Source organism: Syngnathoides biaculeatus, chromosome 11 (assembly GCF_019802595.1).
Source record: "Syngnathoides biaculeatus isolate LvHL_M chromosome 11, ASM1980259v1, whole genome shotgun sequence".
Taxonomy (NCBI): domain Eukaryota; kingdom Metazoa; phylum Chordata; class Actinopteri; order Syngnathiformes; family Syngnathidae; genus Syngnathoides; species Syngnathoides biaculeatus.
In genome coordinates, this window is record NC_084650.1 from 16025427 (window position 1) to 16047514 (window position 22088).

General features: G+C 43.6%; 1 protein-coding gene across 5 annotated transcripts in view; it reads left to right on the top strand.

The window, feature by feature from the left end:
* The window catches only part of LOC133508782 (uncharacterized), a 204386-nt gene that overhangs the window by 105032 nt on the left and 77266 nt on the right, over positions 1 to 22088 (top strand). The window contains exon 1 of one of the 5 annotated variants that reach the window (XM_061835194.1): positions 15673 to 15810. The exons of the other annotated variants lie outside the window; for them this stretch is intronic. Coding sequence (XP_061691178.1) covers positions 15747 to 15810 — 64 coding nt within the window. The 5' untranslated portion in view covers positions 15673 to 15746. Of the gene's footprint in view, positions 1 to 15672; positions 15811 to 22088 lie in introns of those variants that run through there. 5 annotated transcript variants of the gene reach the window in all.

A 22088-nucleotide genomic window follows, 5' to 3' on the forward strand; every position in this document is an offset into this window, starting at 1 on the left:
ATTCCCCTGTTTTTATTCAGATAAAAATTTGAACATTTCCAAAATTAAATTTTGCCACAATTTTTCCCACTTTTTTATGACCGTTTTTTCCTATTTTTACCATATAGGATTTTATTGAAAATTTTCTTTGCAATTTTTTTTTACCAATATTCGATTATTTATTCACTGATTATTATTATTTTTTGAATTATTATTTTTTTCTTTGACGAGCATGGGAAGTACAGATAAAAATAATCGAGATAAGAACAAGCAACAAGAAAGCACAATAAATGAGTAAAAAAATTGTAATGCCTCCCAGAAGCGATCCTTGAATTGTAATGATTTCTGTTGCCAAAAATGTCATTTTTTCAAGTTTATCCTTGCATTTTTTTTTTCCTGAAAAATATCAATAGTTTGCAAAAGTATTTATCAACACACCCAACAGGTTTCCCAGAAAATAGTTTAAACATTTAATAATAATGAATTTTTTTGGGGGGGGCTCAGGTGCATGACAAGCGCACAAATACAAATCCTATGACACGTGCTCCTCCCTCACGGTGGGGGGGGGGCAAAGTAAAAGCAGGCGGTGGTCATTAATTACACACAGACACACACACAGACGCACACTTGTAAAGTAATGAAGAACATCCTCCAGGAGCAGGACAAGCGCTCTCAACAACCGATGGGTGATTGATCGCCTGCAGAGCACCTCGCCGCGTTTGTGTGCCGCGAGGGTGTTTTTTCATCCCTCATCCGGCAGGAGAAGGGTTGATGTCGGAGGCGAGCATGAATTCATTAAATGTGGCAAATCCCTCCCTCTAAAAATTGATGATCTGAGTCTCCTTTTATTCGGAGCCGTCTGTATTCTTCCACCTCCGCGGGGAGGCGACCGCAATGGCCGTAAATCTCCTTATAAATACATCAGCGCTTTCTTATTGCGCCTCGTCCCCCCCCCCCCCTCTCTCTTCTCACCCCGAACGGGTGGAAAACGTGGAACCCGTTTATTTGTTTCTGATGTGTCGCGTCCCCCCCCCCACCCCTCGTCTTTACGGCGTGGCGGGGATTTCACGGGTCACCATCTGCCGTCCCCGCCGCACTTTCCGCGGCTCAAATGCACTCCTCGTCGGAGTCAATTAGGCAAGTGATGCGTCCCCACCTCCGCCGAGCCGGAGTGACGGGGCGTTTCCTCGACATGGCGTCGCACCTCCTTCTCTTAAAGAGGCATTGATTGGAGACGCGTTAGGCGTTGTATTAGTTAATTAATAGACAAGTTGAGTGATGGCTGGCACGCCGCCGCCGCCGCCGCCCCCTGTTTGGAACAGAAGAGGGAACGGAGTCATTCGGGGGATGCGGATTGGCTGCCCGTGTCCAACAGCAAGACAACATGAATACTTTTTAAATTAAAACTTTTTTCACCATATTTAAAGAAAACAAAATTGCCCCCAGAATGTTTTTACCAGGCGGCATGGTCGTGCAGCAGTACAGCGTTGGCCTCACAGTTCTGAGGAGCGGGGTTCGAATCCCAATCCAGCCTGTATGGAGTTTGCATGTTCTCCCCTGTGCCTGAGTGGGTTTTCTCCGGGTTTCTTCCCACAGCCCCAAAAACATGCATTGATTGGAGACTCTAAATTGTCCCTAGGTGTGATTGCGAGTGCGGCTGTTTGTCTCTACGTGCCCTGTGATTGGTTGGCAACCAGTTCAGGGTTTACCCTACATCCTGCCCGTTGACAGCTGGGTTGGCTCCGGAACTCCTGCGACACTTGTGAGGATAAGTTGGTCAGAAAATCGATATACAGTGGTACCTATTCCTATACCTATAGAACGTCTCTGTTTTCGTCCAAATCAGTTTTCGAATGAAAATTTGGAGATATTTTTGCTTTGGTTTTCGAACGAAAATAGGTATTCGAACGCCTCGACCAGCTGACTCACGGGGATTTGTTATTGTGCTTTCGAACGCACCCCTGAAAAAAGCGGAGACGACATAACGCGTGCGATGCAACCAGTTGACCCACACACTCCTCTGCATGCGGACGTGTCCGGTATTGACTTGAATTGAGCAATATTAACCCTTCACGGGTAGGGTTGTTGCAAATTTGCAACAAAATATTAATATAATTGAAAATTTTAAGTCCAGAGTATCATTTTCTGAAAGTGATTTTTCCCTCGGCCAAATTTTATTTGGTCCAGAGAGGGTTAACCCCCCGATCATAGCTCCAAAGAAGGCAAGTGGAACTGCTGGTGCTGGAAAAAAAAGAAAGTGGTGCGTAAAACTGTCGAACTGTTCAAGAAGGATTTGGATTCGATCAATACGAATCTGCCGTGCTTGTTTCTGAGCTATCGGAGAAGTTTGGCCTGGCGAAATCGACGATCAGCACCATTCTGAAACACAAGGATGCCCTCAAACAAGTCATGTTGCTAAAGGAGCAAGCGTGTTGACCAAGCAGAGGCCAAAAATCTTGGAGGAAGTCGAAAAGTTGCTACTTATTTTCGTAGACGAGTAGCGGTTAGCTAGGGATAGTGTTGGCGAGGAAGGCAGGAAGGATGTCTCTTTAAAAGGATGTCGCTTTAAAAAAAATACAGCATTTTTTCGGCGTGGAACGCATTATTTCATTTTCCATTCATTGTAATGGGAAAACCCGCATTGGTTTTCGAACGTTTCGTTTTTCCACCGGCCTTCTGGAACGGATTGTGTTCGCGAACCGAAGCGCCACTATATATGTTTTCTTGTTTTGTGTAAACACTCAAACATGACTCTGACGAGTACGAGATCAGGCTAAAGAATTGTTGACGTGCTAACCTTTGACCATGAGCTGGATGCTCCGCTGTCACACTTTTAACGGCGAGCCGCCTCCTGCGGACAAACATACAATTGTGAACACGGCCTCATCGGGGGCGACACGTCAGGTCAAGGAGGGGAACCGACGTGGGTCTCCTGGCCGTTATTGTCTCGTCGCTAACGAGCTCTGACAATTCCAAAGTGGTGCCGTTTGTTCTCTTTCGTCAGCCTCTTGTATGCAACACGCCCCCCCCCCCCTCACTCTCTCTCTCCAGTGGAACCAGATGTCCTTTTGCCAGCGGCACAACTTTCAAGTTGACAAGGTCCCCCCTGAGATCGGCTATAGGGTTGGGGGGGCGGGGGGGGCGGGGGGCGGCGTAGCAGCAGAATTTGTGACTAATAGCCAGTTTGATGTGACAGCGCCCCGCCGCCTGGGGAAATTGAAGCGCTCTCGCCGCGTCAATAGCTTTTGTGTCTCGCTCAGTTGTAGGTTATTGTCGGGGGCCGGGGCCGTTTCCACGGCGGCGGGCGAGCGGTAACTTTTTTTTTTTTTAACTGCAGCCATTGATCGGGGACCCCGGCGGCGTCCCGCTGTGGCTAATTTGCTTGTTAACATAAATTTGTCAAAGCGGCAGAGGAGGTTGTTTTAGTGTCACCTCCAACCGCATCCGTTTGCGCTCCTTCCTCGCACAATAAACGCGACTATTTATGAGAGCGTTGCTGGCATTTAATCAATAGCGCCAAGGCCTCCGCCCGCTACTGCTCGGCACATCTAGTCCTACAGAGATAACAAGTTTAGCGATTTTAGGTTTTCTCAAAATTAGTATTTTTTTTTTTGCACAGAAAATAGGAAATTCACCAAAAGTTTTCTCCTAAAATATTCTTCTTCCATTTTCAACCTTAAAAAAAATTAAAGACCTTTTCGAGATATATTTTTCAGTTGTTTTCGTATTTTCCTGTTTTCATCCCGCAGAGTAATTCTTTAATCGCAGAATAAGTTTCCCCAATACGTTTTCCTATTTCAAGAATCTTTTCCCCAAAAATGTTTTAAAAATTAAAAAAAAAAAACATTTTAACTTAAATTTTCCCTGAAAAATGCATTTTTTTAAAGAAAAAAAGATACCAATCCTCCATTTTTTTCACCAGTGCGAACAGATTTTTTTATTTTACTATTTTTTTGTAAAAAATATTTTTCTTTTTTAAACTACATTTGTATTATTTGTCTCCCTGTATTTCTCTCCAGATATTTTTCTGAATTTTACCAGTAAATCTTTTTTTTTTAATCCAAAATATTTTTTCAATTTTCCTTTTTTTGCCAAATGTTTCCTGAAAATATTACCTAAAAATATTTCCCTCAAAATATTTTTCTATTTTTGCCTAGAGGATTTAGTCTGAAAGCCCCCTACTCCCCCCACACACACAATCTACCAAATTTCCACCCAAAGTATTCCCCCCGAACCACCCAAAAAATACAATTTGAGTTTTTTATAATTTTCAATCAAATTTCCACGAGAAAGTTCTCCCAGGAGAAAAAAATAAATAAATTCCTCACAAAATTTTAAAGCACATTTTAACCATTTTTTTCTCCACTGGAAAAACACTTAAGGCCCCCAAATGTTAGTTTTTTCTAGAACAACAAAAAGGTATTTATTTTTCATTTAAGATTTTGCATTGAAACATTGAATCATACTTAAAGAGGATAAGTAAGCAATATAGACTGAGTTATCCAAAACGAGTCCCTCATGTGTCTTTTTCCTCAACTGTAGCTTATTGTTGGCCGGGGGCTCCCTCCCCCCCTGCGCCCCCTCCCCGTACGAGGGACATTAACACCAGAAGCGTCGCGTTTATGCCTCTAATCCGCTTTTTTTTTTTCGCCGTCGACTGCGCAAAATTTGACTGTAAATGACAACACATGGCCTCGTCCGAAAGGGGCGGGGCCGCTTTCTTTCTCTTAACGAACAACAGACGGAGCGCGTGTGCGTGCGCATGTATATTAAATTCTTTGCCGTTAATCCGGGCTCGGCCGTATCGCGTCCAGAAGGAGTTTAGGCTAGCAAAAATATTAATAATGCATCGAAAGGCTTTAAGGGGCCCAGCTTGTTGCTCTAGTTGTTATTTTGTAAGCGGCCAATGACGACGCAGGTGACAGTTGATTTTATGAGATCTTGAGCCTCGCCAAAGCCGCGGGAACGCCCCTGCGTTAACGTTTCATCATGCTACAGGGAGGAAGCGTGGAAGCTGATAATGAATATTTGGAATATTCTCACGCGTGCTTGAGCGGAGCCTCGGGAGGCTCCCAGCATACCCACGTGCGTCTCCCCCCCACCCGAGTCATTAGCTCACGATGGAGCGCCTTCGTTTTTCTTTCCTTGGCTTGCTCTCCTCCGCCATTTTCCCAGTAAGCCGGGACTTTACTACAAAACAACAACAACAACAAAACAGCAGGGTGCCTGGCACGCTACCGAGGAGAACAAAATTGAAAAAAAAACCCCACAAAAACAAAGAACGCCGATGCCGGTGTCCATCCTTTGTCATGGGAACGTCCTTCTTAGTCCTTCTTTCTGCATAAGAACAAATAAGTCCTACTGAAGTAGCAAAAAAAAAAAAATGCCACTTAGAAAATAATATTGCATATATTGTTTATCGTGTAGTAAATAATATATTATCCATCCATCCATCCATCCATTTTCTTAGCTGCTTATCTTCACAAAGGTCGCGGAGTATAAATATATTTATTTTAATCAAATATATGGGATAATTTCATATTCTATCCAGAAAGGAAATTATTCAAAACTAATAATTATAATAATAAAATTAATGCAAAAGAATATCATGATGATCCAAGAATATACTTAAAATTATTAGTTTTTTTCAAATTATGACATTCGTACTGTATTCGAAATTAATTTAAAAAGAACAAGTTTGAAAATGTCATAGAATTAAACTGTTGATGAAAAAATATTATTGGAAGTAATTATTACAATATTGTTAAAAATATAAAAGGCTTAAAATAAAAAAAAATACATTTTCTTATGTAGTAAGATTTATTTAAAAATATTTCCAAAGTAATAATTCGAATCATAAAAAAAACAATGCTGGAAGAATTGTAGAATAAAGTGACAACATTCTCAAACAACAATAAAAATATATATAATTGATTAATGAGAATGGCTTATTGAATAATGTTATGATCATAGTGTTACTACACATCAAATAATAAATATTTGATTACGAATCAGAAGAATAAGACTTGGACCGTCCCCTTACAAATACATCGATCCATCCATTTTCTGAGCCGCTTATCCTCACAAGGGTCGCGGGTATGCTGGAGCCAATCCCAGCTGTCATCGGGCAGGATGCGGGGTACACCCTGACCTGGTTGCCAGCCAATCGCAGGGCACATAGCGACAGAAAGCTGTCACACTCACAATCGCACCGACGTGCAATTTAGAGTCACCAATGAATGTTGCATATTTTTGGGATGTGGGACGAAACCGGAGTGCCCGGAGAAAACCCACGCGGGCACGGGGAGAACATGCTCACTCCACACAGGGAGGGCTGGGATTGAACCCGGGTCCTCAGATTTGTGAGGCCAATGCTCAAACCAGTTGTTCCACTGTGTTAACCGCTTACAAATAGAATTAAATAAAAAGAAGAGCATTTAATAAATTATCCATTGGCTCAGCATTAAGCACAAGCAAATAATTAATGGGAATAATATAGATATTTTTAAAATATTTATTTAGATTTTTTTTTTTATATTGCATTTTATATATAATTCTTATTATTTTTAAATTTCTCACTCGCACTTCAAATCACCCCCATCAGTTGTATCACGTATCATCCAACTACACACACGTTTGTGCGTGCGAGTACGCGTGCACGATAAATAAACACTGACCAATGAGCTCTCTGCCCCCGAGGCGCGTTTCGGACATTTTTGCCCTCACCCTTACCTCGCACACCCGGCCGTAACCCCGCGCTTCAGCCCACCTTTCACCCCCTTCAAACCGAACCTTCACAGGCGTTGGCAGCCCTCCGCCAGCTCGCCGCTTGCCCGGGAGGCGCATCTGCTTTGCCGTGCCACGCAGCCTCCGAGAGGGGGGGGGGCACAGAATTGGGTGGACACTGCGCATGCACAAAATTGAACAGGAAGTCTGCCTTTCTGGTTCAAAGGAGCCGTTTGGGGTGAAATCCAGGACTGGTTCTTTGGTGTACTTCTACTTGGAACAAAGCAATAAAACAAAAAATATTGCAAAATATACCACCGCCCATTTGGCTAGATCAGGTGTTTGCAACCACCCCAAAAAAATACTTATACCGGTACTTTAAAATCCTTCAACTAATACACAATGTCCACAGTACCATTTCACATTTTGATCATCAAGACTGTACTTAAATATTACAAAATTAAAAACTGTACTCAAAAAAGATTTAAATATGGTCTTGCAAATTTGAATAAAACTTGTGCCTCAATACATTTTTTGAAAACATTATTTTTAAATGATTAAATTATTAAGTATTGCCCTTAAGTTAAATTGAATTGTACTTAAATATGCAATGCAGTACTGGAAGTAACTGCAACATTATGCAGTATTTGAACATTTAGTTCAATGATTCTTTTGGATAGCAGTAGAGGTAGCCCGTATAGCACTGGTGGTACTTTTCGCCAACGTTCCCTCTAATTTTTGACGCGTCTGAGCAAACACGCTAAGCCCGCGAGCGCCCCCTTTGATCACTGTGAGCAACATCAGGCGTATGCACTGCAGTCAGATCGGTGTTATCCATCGAGGTTACATGCCTCATTAAAGGATTCACATTACAGCATTTACAATTACCATCAGAAAATTTTAAGAACAATTTTATTCGTGTTTTTGCAAACTTGCTAACCAAACCAAGCCAACTATGAACTGTAAATTTGAAATGTCACTTACAACTTTGTTTCATTTTTTTTTTTTAACCCACAATGATATCCCCGTCTGTTTTTCTGGGTGTAAAACTGAATTATTGCTTGTGGAATATCTTTCGCAATGCTTGTTGAAAGCTGAATGATGCGACCAAACAGTTTTAAGGTTAACGTTATGATGTCTCCTATTTTTAAAATACAGAATTAGCTTTTTGTGCTCTGTATTGTCTGTGCTTTCATCCTCGATCAGGCTGCGCCAAGGTGGAATTTTAACATTATACACCTTCTCATCCTGTACTTTCTACTTTGGCTCCAGACCAGACCTTTTTTACTCAAAATCTCATCCTGTTATTATTATTAGTATTATTCACACATTTTGACATTCGTTACACCAACATCTTTTTTTTGTTGTTGTTGTACTTTTTCCATTATTATCGAGAGTACACATAAGCAGCATGTCTAACTTGTCTTTGCTCTACGTTGCCCAGACTGTGTTTCTAACTAAAGCACCGGTGGTGGGCGGTGTTTGTAATTATGAGTGTACCCCTTTAAGAGCCGGAGGGGGGCGTTGTCAGGTAAACAAGGAAGTAGAGTGTGTGGCATGGTGTGGCCGAGCAGCAGCTTGTTAGAGACCCCGTGCAGGCTGTGGTTCACTGCGCTGGATCGGTTTTCATGTGCGCTGAGTGTGCGCTACAAGTGCGCAATTACGCAGGTGCGCAGCTTAGAGGGAACATTCCTTGTAGCCGACTTCTGGACTCTTTGCTACATACCGTCCGATACGAGCTCGTTTGGCTTTGCTTTTAAGGAGTTGGTCAAAGTGGGTACCCTGGAAATTGCCCAAAATGGCTGCTACAGAGTACAAAAGTCTTGCAAAATTTTGGGTCCCGAGATGGTTTTTTTTTTTTTGCATCCTTTTATGATCGACGTGTCCACCTGTAAAAACCTCAAAAGTCACTTAATTCAGAGGAATAATAAACGTAAATTTCAGACCATAACATGTTTTTAGGTGAATTTCTCTCTTAATCCAACATTATTTTGCCTATCTAATATTTTGGCTGGTGCGCATCAACGCATATCTCTGACGCGGTTGGCACGCAATTAAAAGCGGTTCCACGGCTCGACGCCGGTGAACGTTTCAGCCATAACCGGAGGCATGAAACGAACTTACAGAATGCACGGAATTCCGCATGGAGTCTGCCATTTCGGGCACGTTCCCAGACTCGTATAACATCCTGTAGGATGAATACTTCTTGAAGAGTGTCAGGCAAAACATGAGGAGCTGCAACTGATGTTTTGGCTGGTGCACCCCCCGTGAATGTCTCCGTTTGCCAGATTTAGCCTTTAAAAATAAATGATGAAAATTCATGATTTAGTGACTAGCGAACCAGGAACGGGCCAGGGGTTTACTGTTTAAAAAAAAAAAAAAAAAAAAAAAGATAAATTCATAAAGCAAAGTTTGCGCTGTCAAAACCACACGGGAGCATCCAGGGAGCCTCTGAGCGGCGTCAAAGGCGGTGGTCTTGTTGATGCATGGGCCCACCATCGGCCTTTTACCCCCCACCCCCTCCGCCCTCCTCATCTTAACACACCAAAACACACTTTTCATCGCGACCCACGGAAACACTCCCCCGCGGCTTCAGGCTTTACGTCTTTTGTGTCCTAAATCTGCGGCCCCCGCAGCCAGCGGGCTCCCCGGGCCTGCGTTGGGTGGTCACCAATAAGGGAAGACGGCGAGGGAAAGAAGACAGCGAGAGAATTCCGCGGCATTAAGCACGCATTGTGTCAAAAACCTCCCGGTTTTCAATCCAGATGCTCTATTTGGAAGTTGTCGGGCTTTCAAGCGCGCGGAGAGAGCGGCAGAGGAGTGGCTTTCTGGTTCCGTGTTCAGCCTCCGGGAATGTAATGAAAGCAAAACAAAAGAAAATTCCCACATTATTAAATAAAACATGTTGGGGGGGGCGGCCTAACATTGTCACGCTAAGAGGAGGAGGCGGCGCAGCGCACGGGCTCTTGTCTCTGAACGCAAGTCATCGGCATTCGTACAGTAACGACTACTGTGTTACGGTGGTATCCCGCCTTTGATCGGATAACGGGAAAACAAATCACGTTGTTAGTTTGTCGGCGTTTTAAGAAAGGCACGAAGTTGACCGTGCAGTGAAACGGGTGAAATATTTTCCTTTTAGAAAACTTCTACATCTGTATGTTTTTTTTACCAACAACGTGCAATCGTCAGTTAAGCAGTGTCAACTAAATATTTACACCTTACATGTTTTCTTTATCAAATAAGTCTGACCTCAATAGTTTTACTTCATTTTAGGAAAGTGTAACATCATCGCATTCTTTTTAGCAAATGAATGATGTGGAAGAGTGCCACATGCACACTATACAATTACATTTAAAGACAATTTAATAGAATATTCCAGCTTCACTCTTTTTCTTTTTAAGAAAGTGTAACTTCTTTTTCAGGAAACAAAGCAGACAAATGCTCCGGTAAACAACATAATAACCAAATAGAAAAGATTTTTTTGGATAGCACAGCAACCGTATTTGTGAAATCTTTCTTATCGTTTATAACCATTGAAATTTTATCGTTTTAGCAATGTCCAACAAAGTCCAAATTCGGGCCTACAGAGCACACCTGATTATAACCCTCACCCAGTACATTTGTAAAGGAAATACCGTTTGGTACATACATAAGCCGCACCTGTGTAAAAGCCGCAAGTGCCTATAATGGAACACTAAATATTTACAAAGAAAGGCGGTGCACAGAAAGACTTTTCAGTTTTAATACCTAAGCTTAGCTTAACATAGCAACAACGCGGTAGCATGAACAGGGCTAGTAAAAAAAAAAAAAAAAACATACCGGTAAAAAAAAAACTGCCGTGGCATCTACATAGTAGCAACACGATAGCACAGTACTTAACAGGGACGGTTAAAAAGAAATCACTGAGACGCGGCAGTAACACAACAGCACTAGCACAGCGCTAATGCTAGCACGGTGCTAACAGGGCTGGTTACAAAAAAACATACCGGTAAAAATCATTGAGGCACACCAGCAACACGCTAGCACAGCACTAACGCTAGCGTAGCGCTAACATGGCCGGTTAAAAAAAACGGTAAAAGTCTCATCCTCGGCACATACATCCCACCGGTCTCACTCTTACCTTTTCCGCTCCAGTGCCCCCTTGCGGCCGCAATGCACGAATTAGCCGCGTCACTGCATAAGCCGCAGGGTTTAAAGCGTATGAAAAAAGTCGCGGCTTATAGGCCGGAAATTACGGTAAGTGCGACACTAACAGGATGAACATGCTGACCCAAATATTTCATAATATAGAGATGAAATATTTTCTGTTTAGAAAAGCGGAACAACGGTTTATCTTCTTTTTGACAACATACAGTCCGTATCCCGTCACAGGTCGCGCCAGCGTTCAAATCTGCTAAATTCCGGCATGAAATGGAGAGAAGCCGCGCTGCTGTATTGCACGGCGGGGGTGTTGGGGTCTGTGGGGGAGGGGGGGGGTGTTGAATGGGGGCGGGGGAGCCAGGAATGAAAAGACGGGAACAACCTTCCCCTACCTGCCTCGCGCATCCCTCAACACCTTTCCTCGGGATTTACTTAGAATATGAAGGGATTGAAGTAGCACCTGCTGGCTCGGCAGACACTCGACTACGATATTAAAGCTCACGCAGCCCGAGTATTAAAATCCAAAGAGGGGAGGCGACGCAAAAGGCAAAATGGACGCAGCGGAAATGTGCGGTCAAAGCAACTCGGGTCCTGGATCCCCCCCCCCCCCCCCCCGGCCCCCACCCCCGGCTAGACGAACCCTGTTGACATTGAGATGATGCCACGAGGCATCCTCACTTATTTATTTGGATTTAGTTATTGATTCTAAATCACACACAGGAGACATTTCCGAGGGGGTGCGCGGATTTCTGCCGGTTGTGAAATGGGGTACAAAATTAGTCACTAAAAAATAAAACAAACAAATAGATTTACAGATGAAAAATGAACAAATCCATAACCGCAAGGGAAGGACGATCATGTGACAATTTTCGGTCTGGCTCTCAAGGGAGGACCAGAAGATGTTGTTTTTTTTTTTTTTTTTTGGCGTTCATGTTTTTTCCCCCTCATGGGTGAACTCACAGCCCACCTGGCCAGGCAAAGTCCGGCCCGGCCCGCAGGCCGCATCCGGCCCGTCCACAGTTTCTGATTAAAAATAAATGAAAAGTATGCGCTGCTTTTTTTCAATTTTGGAAGAGGAGAATGTGCCCTGGTAATGATTTTGGAGTCCTAACTGACAATCCCTGCTAAAAATGTTCTTTAGAACATTTCTCAAGAATTTCCAAAGAACTATAGAACTTTAGGACCCAAGTCCTATAGAATTTCTATAGAAATGTTATTGTTGTATGCAGAATTTCCATAGAAAATCACAGCCAAAGTTCTATAGAACAAATTGTTCTGTGCAAATTCTATAGATTTCTCTTGAATTTCTATAGAAATTTTTCAGCAGGGATATGCGTGGCATCGTTGGGGTTTGTGCTCATAGTGTCAGCACACTTTAAAAATATGGAAAAGCAATAGTTATTAAATAATGCTTGTATGTGTATCATTTTAATGGTAATACTTTTTTAGTTTTTACCAACTAATTGTAACAATGATAGGAATAGCAGCTAGCAGTTATTGATGTGTTTTTATTTATTTACATACTGAGCAGTTTGGAGATGTAAATAAATAAGAGTTTAGAATATTAGTGATGATGATGATGATGATGTTGGGTTGGGGAACTGGTTTCTACATTGATCCAGAGGGTTCGATGTCCACTATCGCACATAATTACAAATAAAATACCGTAATTGAAACCCACATTCAAACACGAGATACTTACAAAGAAAGACGGTACACATTTTTAACGCTAGCGCCGTCACGATAACGCTAGCGCCACGCTAACAGGGCCGGTTAAAAAAAAAAAACGTACCAGTAAAAATCACTGAGACATGGCAGTAACGCGCGAGTGCAGCGCTAACAAGACCGGACTAGTAACGCTAGCTAACGCTGGCGCCACCACACTAACGGTAGCGCCAAGCTAACGCTGGCGTCGCATTAACAGGGCCAGTTTAAAAAAAAAAACACTAGTGAAAATCACAGCAGTAACACTCTAGCGCAGCGCTATCAGTGTCGGACCAGTAAAAGTCACTTCCTCGGCACATATATTCCACCGGTCCCACTCTTATGATTTCCGCTCCAATGCCCCCTTGCGGCCGTTAGAAAAAAATGCACAAATTAGCCGCATCACCGCAAGGTTGAAAGCGTGTGGATAAAAATCGCGGTTTATAGGCCGGAAATTACGATACGTCTCATACGCGCCACATGTCTGCGTGGGAGACGGGCTAGCCACGGTTTGGGTACTTTCCTGAACTTGTGTACACCCAGCGCAATTAAAATGCAACATCTCACGCTTGTGCGGGCATTAAAAGCACTTCAAATAGTCTCATACGGTGACATCATAAATGCTGAAGAGCAGTCAGCGATCCGTTTGTGATTGGGGCAATGAACGTTAGCAGTACGTATGCTATTATTAAATACAGAATGAGCTTGTAAACAAACCTAAATGTGCCTGTGGACCTCATTAAGCTATGATTGTTCATTTCTTGATAATTCTTCACTAAGTTGGCAAATCTTTCTATGGTACATGATGCAGGAAACCTGCTCTCACGTTAGCGAGTCAGCCTTTAGCTAGCATGGTCACTGTCATGAGCACCTGTCCCACCCTTTTTATGGGCCGGTTTTATGGGCTTTTGCAGCTGCGCCTCCGGTATTGATTACTTAGCAAACCATCCAAATCTACGCTGACTTTTTTTTTTTTTTTAATGAAGTGATGAATTTTGGTTCTGCGTCTTTGGCACCGAGCCACTGGGAGAGTAACGTCACGTCCCGTCCCGCATCCAGATGCCACGATTTGATCCACGGACAGCAGTAAAAAAAAAAAAAAAAAAAAAAAGCGGCAACCGGATATATTGTTAACGGCCCGGCACTTTAAATGTCACCAAGCGCACGCTGAGAATCTTTACAGTTGATCTTTTTTTTTTTTCCCCTCTCGCGTAGGATTTGATAACAAAATGAAAGCGATACGACGATGCTGTAAATCAAACATCTGGGCAGCTGCGAGGAAAGTGAAAAAGATTATTTATGAGGCAGCCATGCTGTAAGAAATATCCTTGTAGAGTTTTATACACGTGTTTTTATTCTGTCTCAGGTTTGAGACCAAACACCTTTAAAAATACGAGCTTGATAGTTTAGACGAAAAGAGAAAATTGCAATCAAAAATCTTGTAATGGACATCGTGACATAGAAATGGATTAAATAGCCTTTGCATAAATTTATGCATCATGCTAATGGTAATAAAAACAACACAAGATTAAACGTGCTTGGTCGAGCTATCAGACATGTTACATAAATAGAACATATGTTGTGCATTTGAATGTAAAATTATTTTCAGGAAAATCTCCAGCGGTTCCAGCAAACCCATAAACGCTGGCTGAATACCAAAAAATATGATTACAAGGATTAATTTTTGCTGTCTTTGTAATTAAATGTTCACAAATGAACCTGTTTGACCACATCTGTTGGGGATTAAAAGTAAAATTCTTTGGGAAATATTTGAAATTGTTTGATGTAATTCGATGCAGCACGACGGACACTTTTTACAACTTATGTAAAAAAAAAAATGAAAATGCATCCATCATTTTTGTGAACTCGGGGACCCTCGTGGCCCACCGCGACAGGTGGCGAGACAAGCGACTTCGGCGGGAAGACGCCGAAGCCAGACAGGAGAACGTGGGAGAAACGGGTCGGCGGCGGTAACCCGATCCGCCGTAGAACCCGAGGAGCTCCGTCCACTCGGGAGTCCGCTTCCTCCCCGCGACTCTTTACCCGCTCGGCGCTTTTTGAGTGGAGGTCGTCCCGCTTAAGCGCAGCCACCGAGTTGTTGGTTGTTCCGCTGAGCCGCTCTTGTCAGTGTGAACCGCAAGCTCCATCAATCACCAGAACTGGGAGGAGGGCCAGCAGAATCCCCCCCCCAACACACGCACAAAGCTCACTGGCCTAAATGTTGGCTGCATCACCAGAGGATGACTATGAATAGACTATAAAGGCGAACCTTCAAAGACACATCACAGACGATGGCCGCAAATAGAGCAAACGGGGTCGACAGCAAGTCAGATGAGCCTGAAGCCGGTTGGGCCGGCGGTCGTCAAGGAGAACCCGAATAAGAGGCTGCAAAATATCTACCGTAGAAAATAAAAGAAATACCTTTAGTGAGTGACCGGACTTTTTTCGAGTAGCACGAAAGTGAAAGAAAGAAAGAGCCGATGACAGAGTACCAAGAGAAGAACTATGGTACGACAAGTCTGGTGTGGCGGAGAAATATGTTAAGAATAGTACAGGACATGTATGAGGGCAGGAGAACAGCGGTGAGATGTGCCGTTGGTCTGTCAGAAGAATTTAAGTTAGAGGTGGGACTGCATCAGGGTTCCGCGCTGAGCCCCTTCCTGTTTGGGGTAGTAATGGATAGGCTGACAGGCGAGTTTAGACTGGATTCCCCTCGGACCATGACGTTCGCAGATGATATGGTGAGGTGCAGTGAAAGCAAGGAACAGGCCGAGGAACAGTTACAAAGATGGAGGTAGAGGAATGAAGATTAGCCAAAGTAAAACACAATTTATGTGGGGCGGAGGAGGGAGAGTGAAGCTTCAGGGAGAAGAGATGGCGAGGGTGGATGACTTCAAATACTTGGGGTCAAGAACACAGAGCAATGGTGAGTGTGGTGAGGAAGTGAAGAAACGGGTCCAAGCGTTGGAGAACAGTTGGCCGAAGGTGTCTGGTGTTCTATGTTACAGAAGAGTCTCTGCGAGGATGAAGGGCAAAGTCTATAAAACGGTGTTGAGGCCGGCCATGATGTACGGATTAGAGACGGTGGGACTGAAGCGACGACAGGAAGCAGAAGTGAAGATGTTGAGATTCTCACTCGGAGTGAGCAGGTTGGATAGGATTAGAAATGAGCTCATTAGAGGGACAGGCAAAGTTGGATGTTTTGGAGACGAGGTTCGAGAGAGCAGACTTCGATGTTCCTTCACGCTGTTAATTGTCAAGGTAAACATAAAACAAATTTGAATGACATGTCAGCCACACAATTTTGCCTCAGAGCTGCCTGCTGGCTCCATGCTAATAAACAATACAAAACGCCATAGACTGGTGAAAGAATGTTATAGTGTTGTAACCCTTCAAGCATCGGGTATCTGAACAATACAGCAACACATGTAGACAGACAATGAAATAATACCCGCAGGCAAATATTTATAGTCTGTGAAGAAACAGGAATATGTCTGTCTTATGCTCCGGCAGCACGGTGGGGCAGGCGTTTAGAGCGTTGGCCTCACACTTCTGAGGACCGAGGGTCAAATCTCGGCCCCCCCTGTATGAAATTTACATGTTCTCCTGGGTTCTTGCGTGGGTTTTCTCCAGGCACTCTGGTTTCCTCCCACATCCCCAAAAAATATACATTAATTTGACACTTTAAATTGCCCCTAGGTGCGACTGTTGTCTGTCTCCGTGCGCCCTGCGATTGGCCGGCATCCAGTTCAGGGTGTACCCCATCTCCGGCCCAGTGACACGCGACCCTTGTGAGGATGGGTGGCTTAGAAAATGGATGGATGCATTGTGGAGAATGTTGCGAAGCCACAGACAAACGTGAGGTCAAAGTCACAGACTCAAACGTATTTTGGCTTCCTCTTAAAACTCTTAAAATGGGAAATGCGATGGCGCCAGACCGGAGAGTAAAAAAAAAAAAAAAAAAAAGCTCTTTACTCGATTTGAAAAGGCCAGGATCATATTGTATATGATGCTATATATCACACGTGATATCAAAACTTTAGTAAACGCGAGTGATGTTTATAAAGGAGTTGGGTAATGCTACGCTTTGTCAAAAAGAAGACAATTTGAAAGGTCGGTCTGACGCTGCCGTGTCTGTACTGTACAAGGTATTCTTTCTTTCGATTGCTTCTGACATTTGTTATCTGTTAAAGACATCTGGTTTAAGTATTAGCACTCACGCGGGAGGTGGGGGTGAAGGGGGGGCTGGGGGGTTGAAGGGTTTTGGGGTCCTTGTCGGGTCAGGAAATCTTTTTCGTGTTCATATTTTTTTTTTTTATTCTTTTTGGGAACAACTCGCGTCACATTTTTGGGAATGTCAGGACAGGTCGTTACTGTATCTGTACCGATTCATTCTCATTCCACTTTTTTTTGATTATAGATGTTTGTGGAGTGTTGCGCGGGAATAGCTTTTCTCAACAAAGCGAAAACAAAATAAATTAAATGTGTAAAATATATACATACGGTCTTTATCATAAAATACAAATAAGAAAAAGTGGCAAATTAAATGGTGTAAAATAGTGTAATGCTGTTCTTAGAGCAGATTAGAAGTTGACTTTTTAAAGCGCTCATTAAGAAAGTGGACTACATTCTCAAAAGCGATCCGTCGGATGAGGACGTTTTGGTTTCGGGTTACACGCTCAAGGACACTCGTACGTGCAAAACCGCGCTCATGTACCTGCTGAATATGTAGCTTGCCACATAATTTTTGATCGAGGAAGAATTGAGGGCTAGATCTGTTATTTGTGGACCGAGGAGGAGGATGTTCGAGAAAAGCGTATTGCCTCAAAACACTTCCTTGAGGAACTCCGCTCAAAAATTGTTTTGTTACTTGGGGAGTTCAATCATGCAAAATCAAAATCACAAACATAACATCTCTGATGCCTTTGTTTTTTTTTTTCAGGCCAAAGTTTCAAAAACTTTTAATAGTTTGAGTAACCCTCACGTTCATTGGACAGAAACAGCAGAAATATCAGCAGAAATTTTTATTCTATGAGACATCTATAGTGTAGGGCGAAATGATGGGGGCAGCTGTAGAGTGTTGGCCTCACAGTTCTAAGGACCGGGGTTTGAATCCACCTCTCGCTGTGCCTGTGTGGGTTCTCTCCGGGAACTTTTGGTTTCCTCCCACATCTCTAAAACATACATGCATTGAGGACTCTCAATTGCCCATAGGTGTGATTGCGAGTGCGACTGTTCTCTGTCTCCATGTGCCCTGCGATTGGCTGGAAACCAGTTCAAGATGTACCCCACCTCCTGCCCGATGACAGCTGGGATGGGCTCCCAGCACTCCCCGCGACCCTTGTGAGGTTAAGCGGCTCAGAAAATGGATGGATGATTAAGCCAAGTAGAAGTTTCATATCCAACAACTATTTTCAAAAGTTTGTCAACGTAGTGCCTCTATCGTATTTGTCTTCCAGACAAGATGGCCTGAAAGCAATAAATCATCTCCATCCATCCATTTTCTTTGCCGCTTATCCTCCCTACGGGTGTGGGGGAGTGCTGGAGCCTATCCAGGCTGTCAACAGGTAGGAGGCAGGGTACACCCTGAACTAGTTGCCAGCCAATCGCAGGGCACATAGAGGCAAAACGACGCACTCCCAATCACACCTAGGGGCAATTTAGAGTGTCCGATTTATGTTGCATGTTTTTTGGATTTGTGAGGAAACCCACGCCGCCACGGGGAGAACATGCAAACTCCACACAGGCGTGGCCGGGGTCGAACCCGGGACTTCAGAACTGTGAGGCCAGCCCTTTACCAGCTGATCCACCGTGCCACACGATAAATCAGCTCTTCTTCTTTTCCTTCCGGCTTGTCCCGATCAGTGGTCGCCACAGCGCGTCACCGAAAATGTTTTAAATATATTTATCGCAAAATTATAATTTAAAAACATTTTTATTGTTTATTATTATTATTGTTGTTCTTATTGTGTTATAATTTATTATTGTAAATTATTATTTATTGTTATTTCATCCTGTTGTTAACATTTCTTTCCTAAGGGTGGGCAAGTTTAACTGTCTTAAAAGAAAAAAACTTTTCATAATGCCATTTCCCCCCCCCCGCCCTTTTAATCTGGTACACTGGATGTGCAACATAACTGGTGGGGTGTGTGGGGTGGGGGTGGGGTGGGGGATAATTGGCTCAGCATCCCAAAACTTTTCGTCCGTATCTAAACACATCGATTTCCCTTCCAGACAAGCAGGGCCTCTTGCGTCTGTGGCATCCCGCAACAAATTCACATCAAATTTGTCTGAATTAAGTTTTTTTTTTTCTCTCTCTCTCTCGCTCTGTTAGTCGGCGAAAGCGATTTTCCACATTTCATCCAAATTTCCACACACACAAACGCACGGACGATCCGTCCCTGATGTACGCGCAGTCGCAAGACGGGAGGCGCAGACATAGCAGAGGCTGTCGCCACCCCCAAAACTAAGAAGGATTACACGCGTGCAGCAGCATCTGGCAACAGTCAGTCCCTTTTCCAAGTGTGTCATCCGACTTTTCTCACAATTTGCATTATTCAATTGCAGTGATTGATTTTGCTTTTAGTTTGCGAAGAAATTAGGGAAAAAAAAAAAAAGTTCCGTTTGTTTTTCATGTTGTTAAAAGTTTAATAGGACATTGCACGGAGTTTAACAACTAATTAATATTCCAAAACTAATATAGTCCCATCGTTTTGACACTTGAAGCCGATTCAAAAACGTTGTTTGCTGCAATTCAGCAGCCTGTTAAATTTGAATTCGACGTCGACGGGCGCACATTTAACGCGCGCCGTGCCTTTTCGCAAATTTGACAAGCGCGCAAGAGTCCAATTTGAGAAACTTTTAATGATGTTTGCAGATATGGAAATTCAAACAGCCGACTCAGCGGAGAAGATTGAAAGCGTGCGCGTTAAAATGGCGCCGTATTAAATCGCATGCGGGGAGGTTCCCGGAGGTTGATGTGCTTCCATTTCCGAAGTTTATTGATGCGGGAGGGGGGGGGGGGGGGGGGGGGGGAGTCGTACAATGTGACGATTGTGTACGTGTGGCGCTCGTCTCCATCTTTCTTATCCTAAAAAGAAGACAAACTTTTGAAGGTTTGGTTTCCCGAAAAGAGAAGATATAAGGCGCTACCTATATATTGGATTCAATAGGATTTAATTTTGTTGTATTCATGTTGGAATTGTCTGCATTGTTTGCGAAAAAAAAAGAAAAAAAGTGTTATTTCAGTGTCCTAAAAAGAAATTACATGATTATATATTACAAATTTATTTAATTTTATTGTATATACAGGTCTTAGAGTACTATATTGTTCATTTTCATCCAGTTTTAAGTAAGTAAAAAGACGAGTATTTTTGTTTCGCTTTCCTAAAAGGAAAAGATTCCTTCATTGTCCGACATTTTTGGCGGGTAACAAAGGCAAGACGTAAATGTAGAAACATGAAGGAGATTATGATTATCCACCCATCTATCCATTTTCTTTGCCGCTTATCCTCACGAGGGTCGCGGGGAGTGCTGGAACCTATCCCAGCGGGCAGTAGGCAGGGTACACCCTGAACTTGTCGCCAACCAATCGGAGGGTACATAGAAACAAAAAGACGCACTCACAATCACACCTTGGGGCAATTTAGAGTGTCCAATTAATGTTGCATATTTTTGGGAGATGTGGGAGGAAACCGGAGTGCCCGGAGAAAACCCACGCAGGCACGGGGAGAACGTGCAAACTCCACACAGGAGGGGCCGGAATCGAACCCGGGTCCTCAGAATTGTGAGGCCAACGCTTTTACCAGCTGATCCACCATGCCGCCAGATTATGATTATTAAATATTTTCATGTTATCGTATCCACGTTGCATATCTGGAAGCATCATTCTTTGCTGTTATATATGATCGAGTTACTAAACATTTAGTGCTGCACTTGCTAGCGCCGCAGTGACCGACTGGTAAGAACATCTGGCTCGCAGTTCTGAGGAGCCGAGTTCAAATCCTTGTGTGTAATTTGGATGATTTCCCCTTGTCTTGGTGGATTTTCTCCGGGTTCTCGTTTCCTCCCACATCCCAAAAATGTGCCTGGTAGGTTGATTGCATACTCTCAATTGCCCATAGGTGCGAATGTTTACATGAACCCTGTGATTGGCTGGCGACCAGTTCAGGGTGTACCCCGCCTCTCGCTTGAAGATAGCTGGGATACACTGCATCGCAAGTGAGGATAAGCAGTACAGACATTGCACTTGTCTACATTGCTTGAAAACAAAATGTTGAATAGAATGTTGAAGACTCAGTCTGGACACATTGTTTAGGATTCAGACTTTTCATGTGGTGGCACGGTGGTTCAGCTGGTAAACCGTTGGCCTCACAGTTCTGAGGACCCGGGTTCGATCCCGGCCTTGCCTGCGTGGGTTTCCTCCGGGCACTCCGGTTTCCTCCCACATCCCCAAAACATGCGACATCAATTGCAGACTTTAAATTGCTGGATAGGCTCCAGCACTCCCCGTGACCCTTGTGAGGATAAGTGGCAAAGAAAATGGATGGATGGATGGACTTTTCATGTCACTGATGGTGTAGTGCACAGGTGTCAAACTCAAGGCCCGGGGGCCAGATCTGGCCCGCCAAATGTTGAGTGTAAATTTCCACGATTCTTGTAGAAATCTGTACCAAAATTTTAAATTGTCATGTATCATAAATGATAAAGTTGAGATATTACGAGCATTAAGTTGAAAAACACATTACCCTTGATTTCTGATTCCAAAGCGAGTTCATAAATTGATGATGTAAATATGATGAGATGTCTAAATATTTTTGTTTCACAGTCATAACGGCCCTATATGGAAAACCGGAACAACAATGTGGCCTGCGAGAAAAATGTGTTTGACACCCATCCTTTGGCGCGGGCAGGGTTGGTATCGATTCCCGCTCAGTGACGGTGCCGATATCTGCCCTGCGACTGACTGGCGACCAGTTCAGGGTGTAGTTCGCATTTCGCCCGAAACTAGCTGGGATAGTCTCCGGCTTTCCCGCAACCCTTGTGAGGGTAAGCGGCTTGGATATTGACATGACGTGACTTTTCATGAAATATTTTTGATCCTCACTTTTCATCATGTTTTGTTGACCGAATGTGGCAAAAAAAAACCCTCAAAAAGCCATATTTGGATTCCCTACCGAATGCAGTAAAGTACTGTACCAGAAGCGCCTCCGTCAGCTCTCCAAACGTGTCCTTGCCGTGTCCCGGACGACCCTCACGGATCTTCAAACGCATCTCCCTGACGTTTGATGTCGACGGCGGCGGGGGGGGTCTGCCGTCGTCGAATTGATTATGTGGTTGCGGGAGGCGGGGCTCCGCACATTGTAAATGAGGTGTTGTCAAGACCGCGAGTCGACTTCTCGCTCAGCCACCGGGACGATTTTTATCGCGGAGAAGATGTAGAAGCTGCGTTTAAGGGGGGTGAGGTCATGGGAACGTTGCCTTGTTAGAGGAGATGATAGAAAGGTGCTGCTGACTCTTGGAAAGCCTCTTGGTCATTT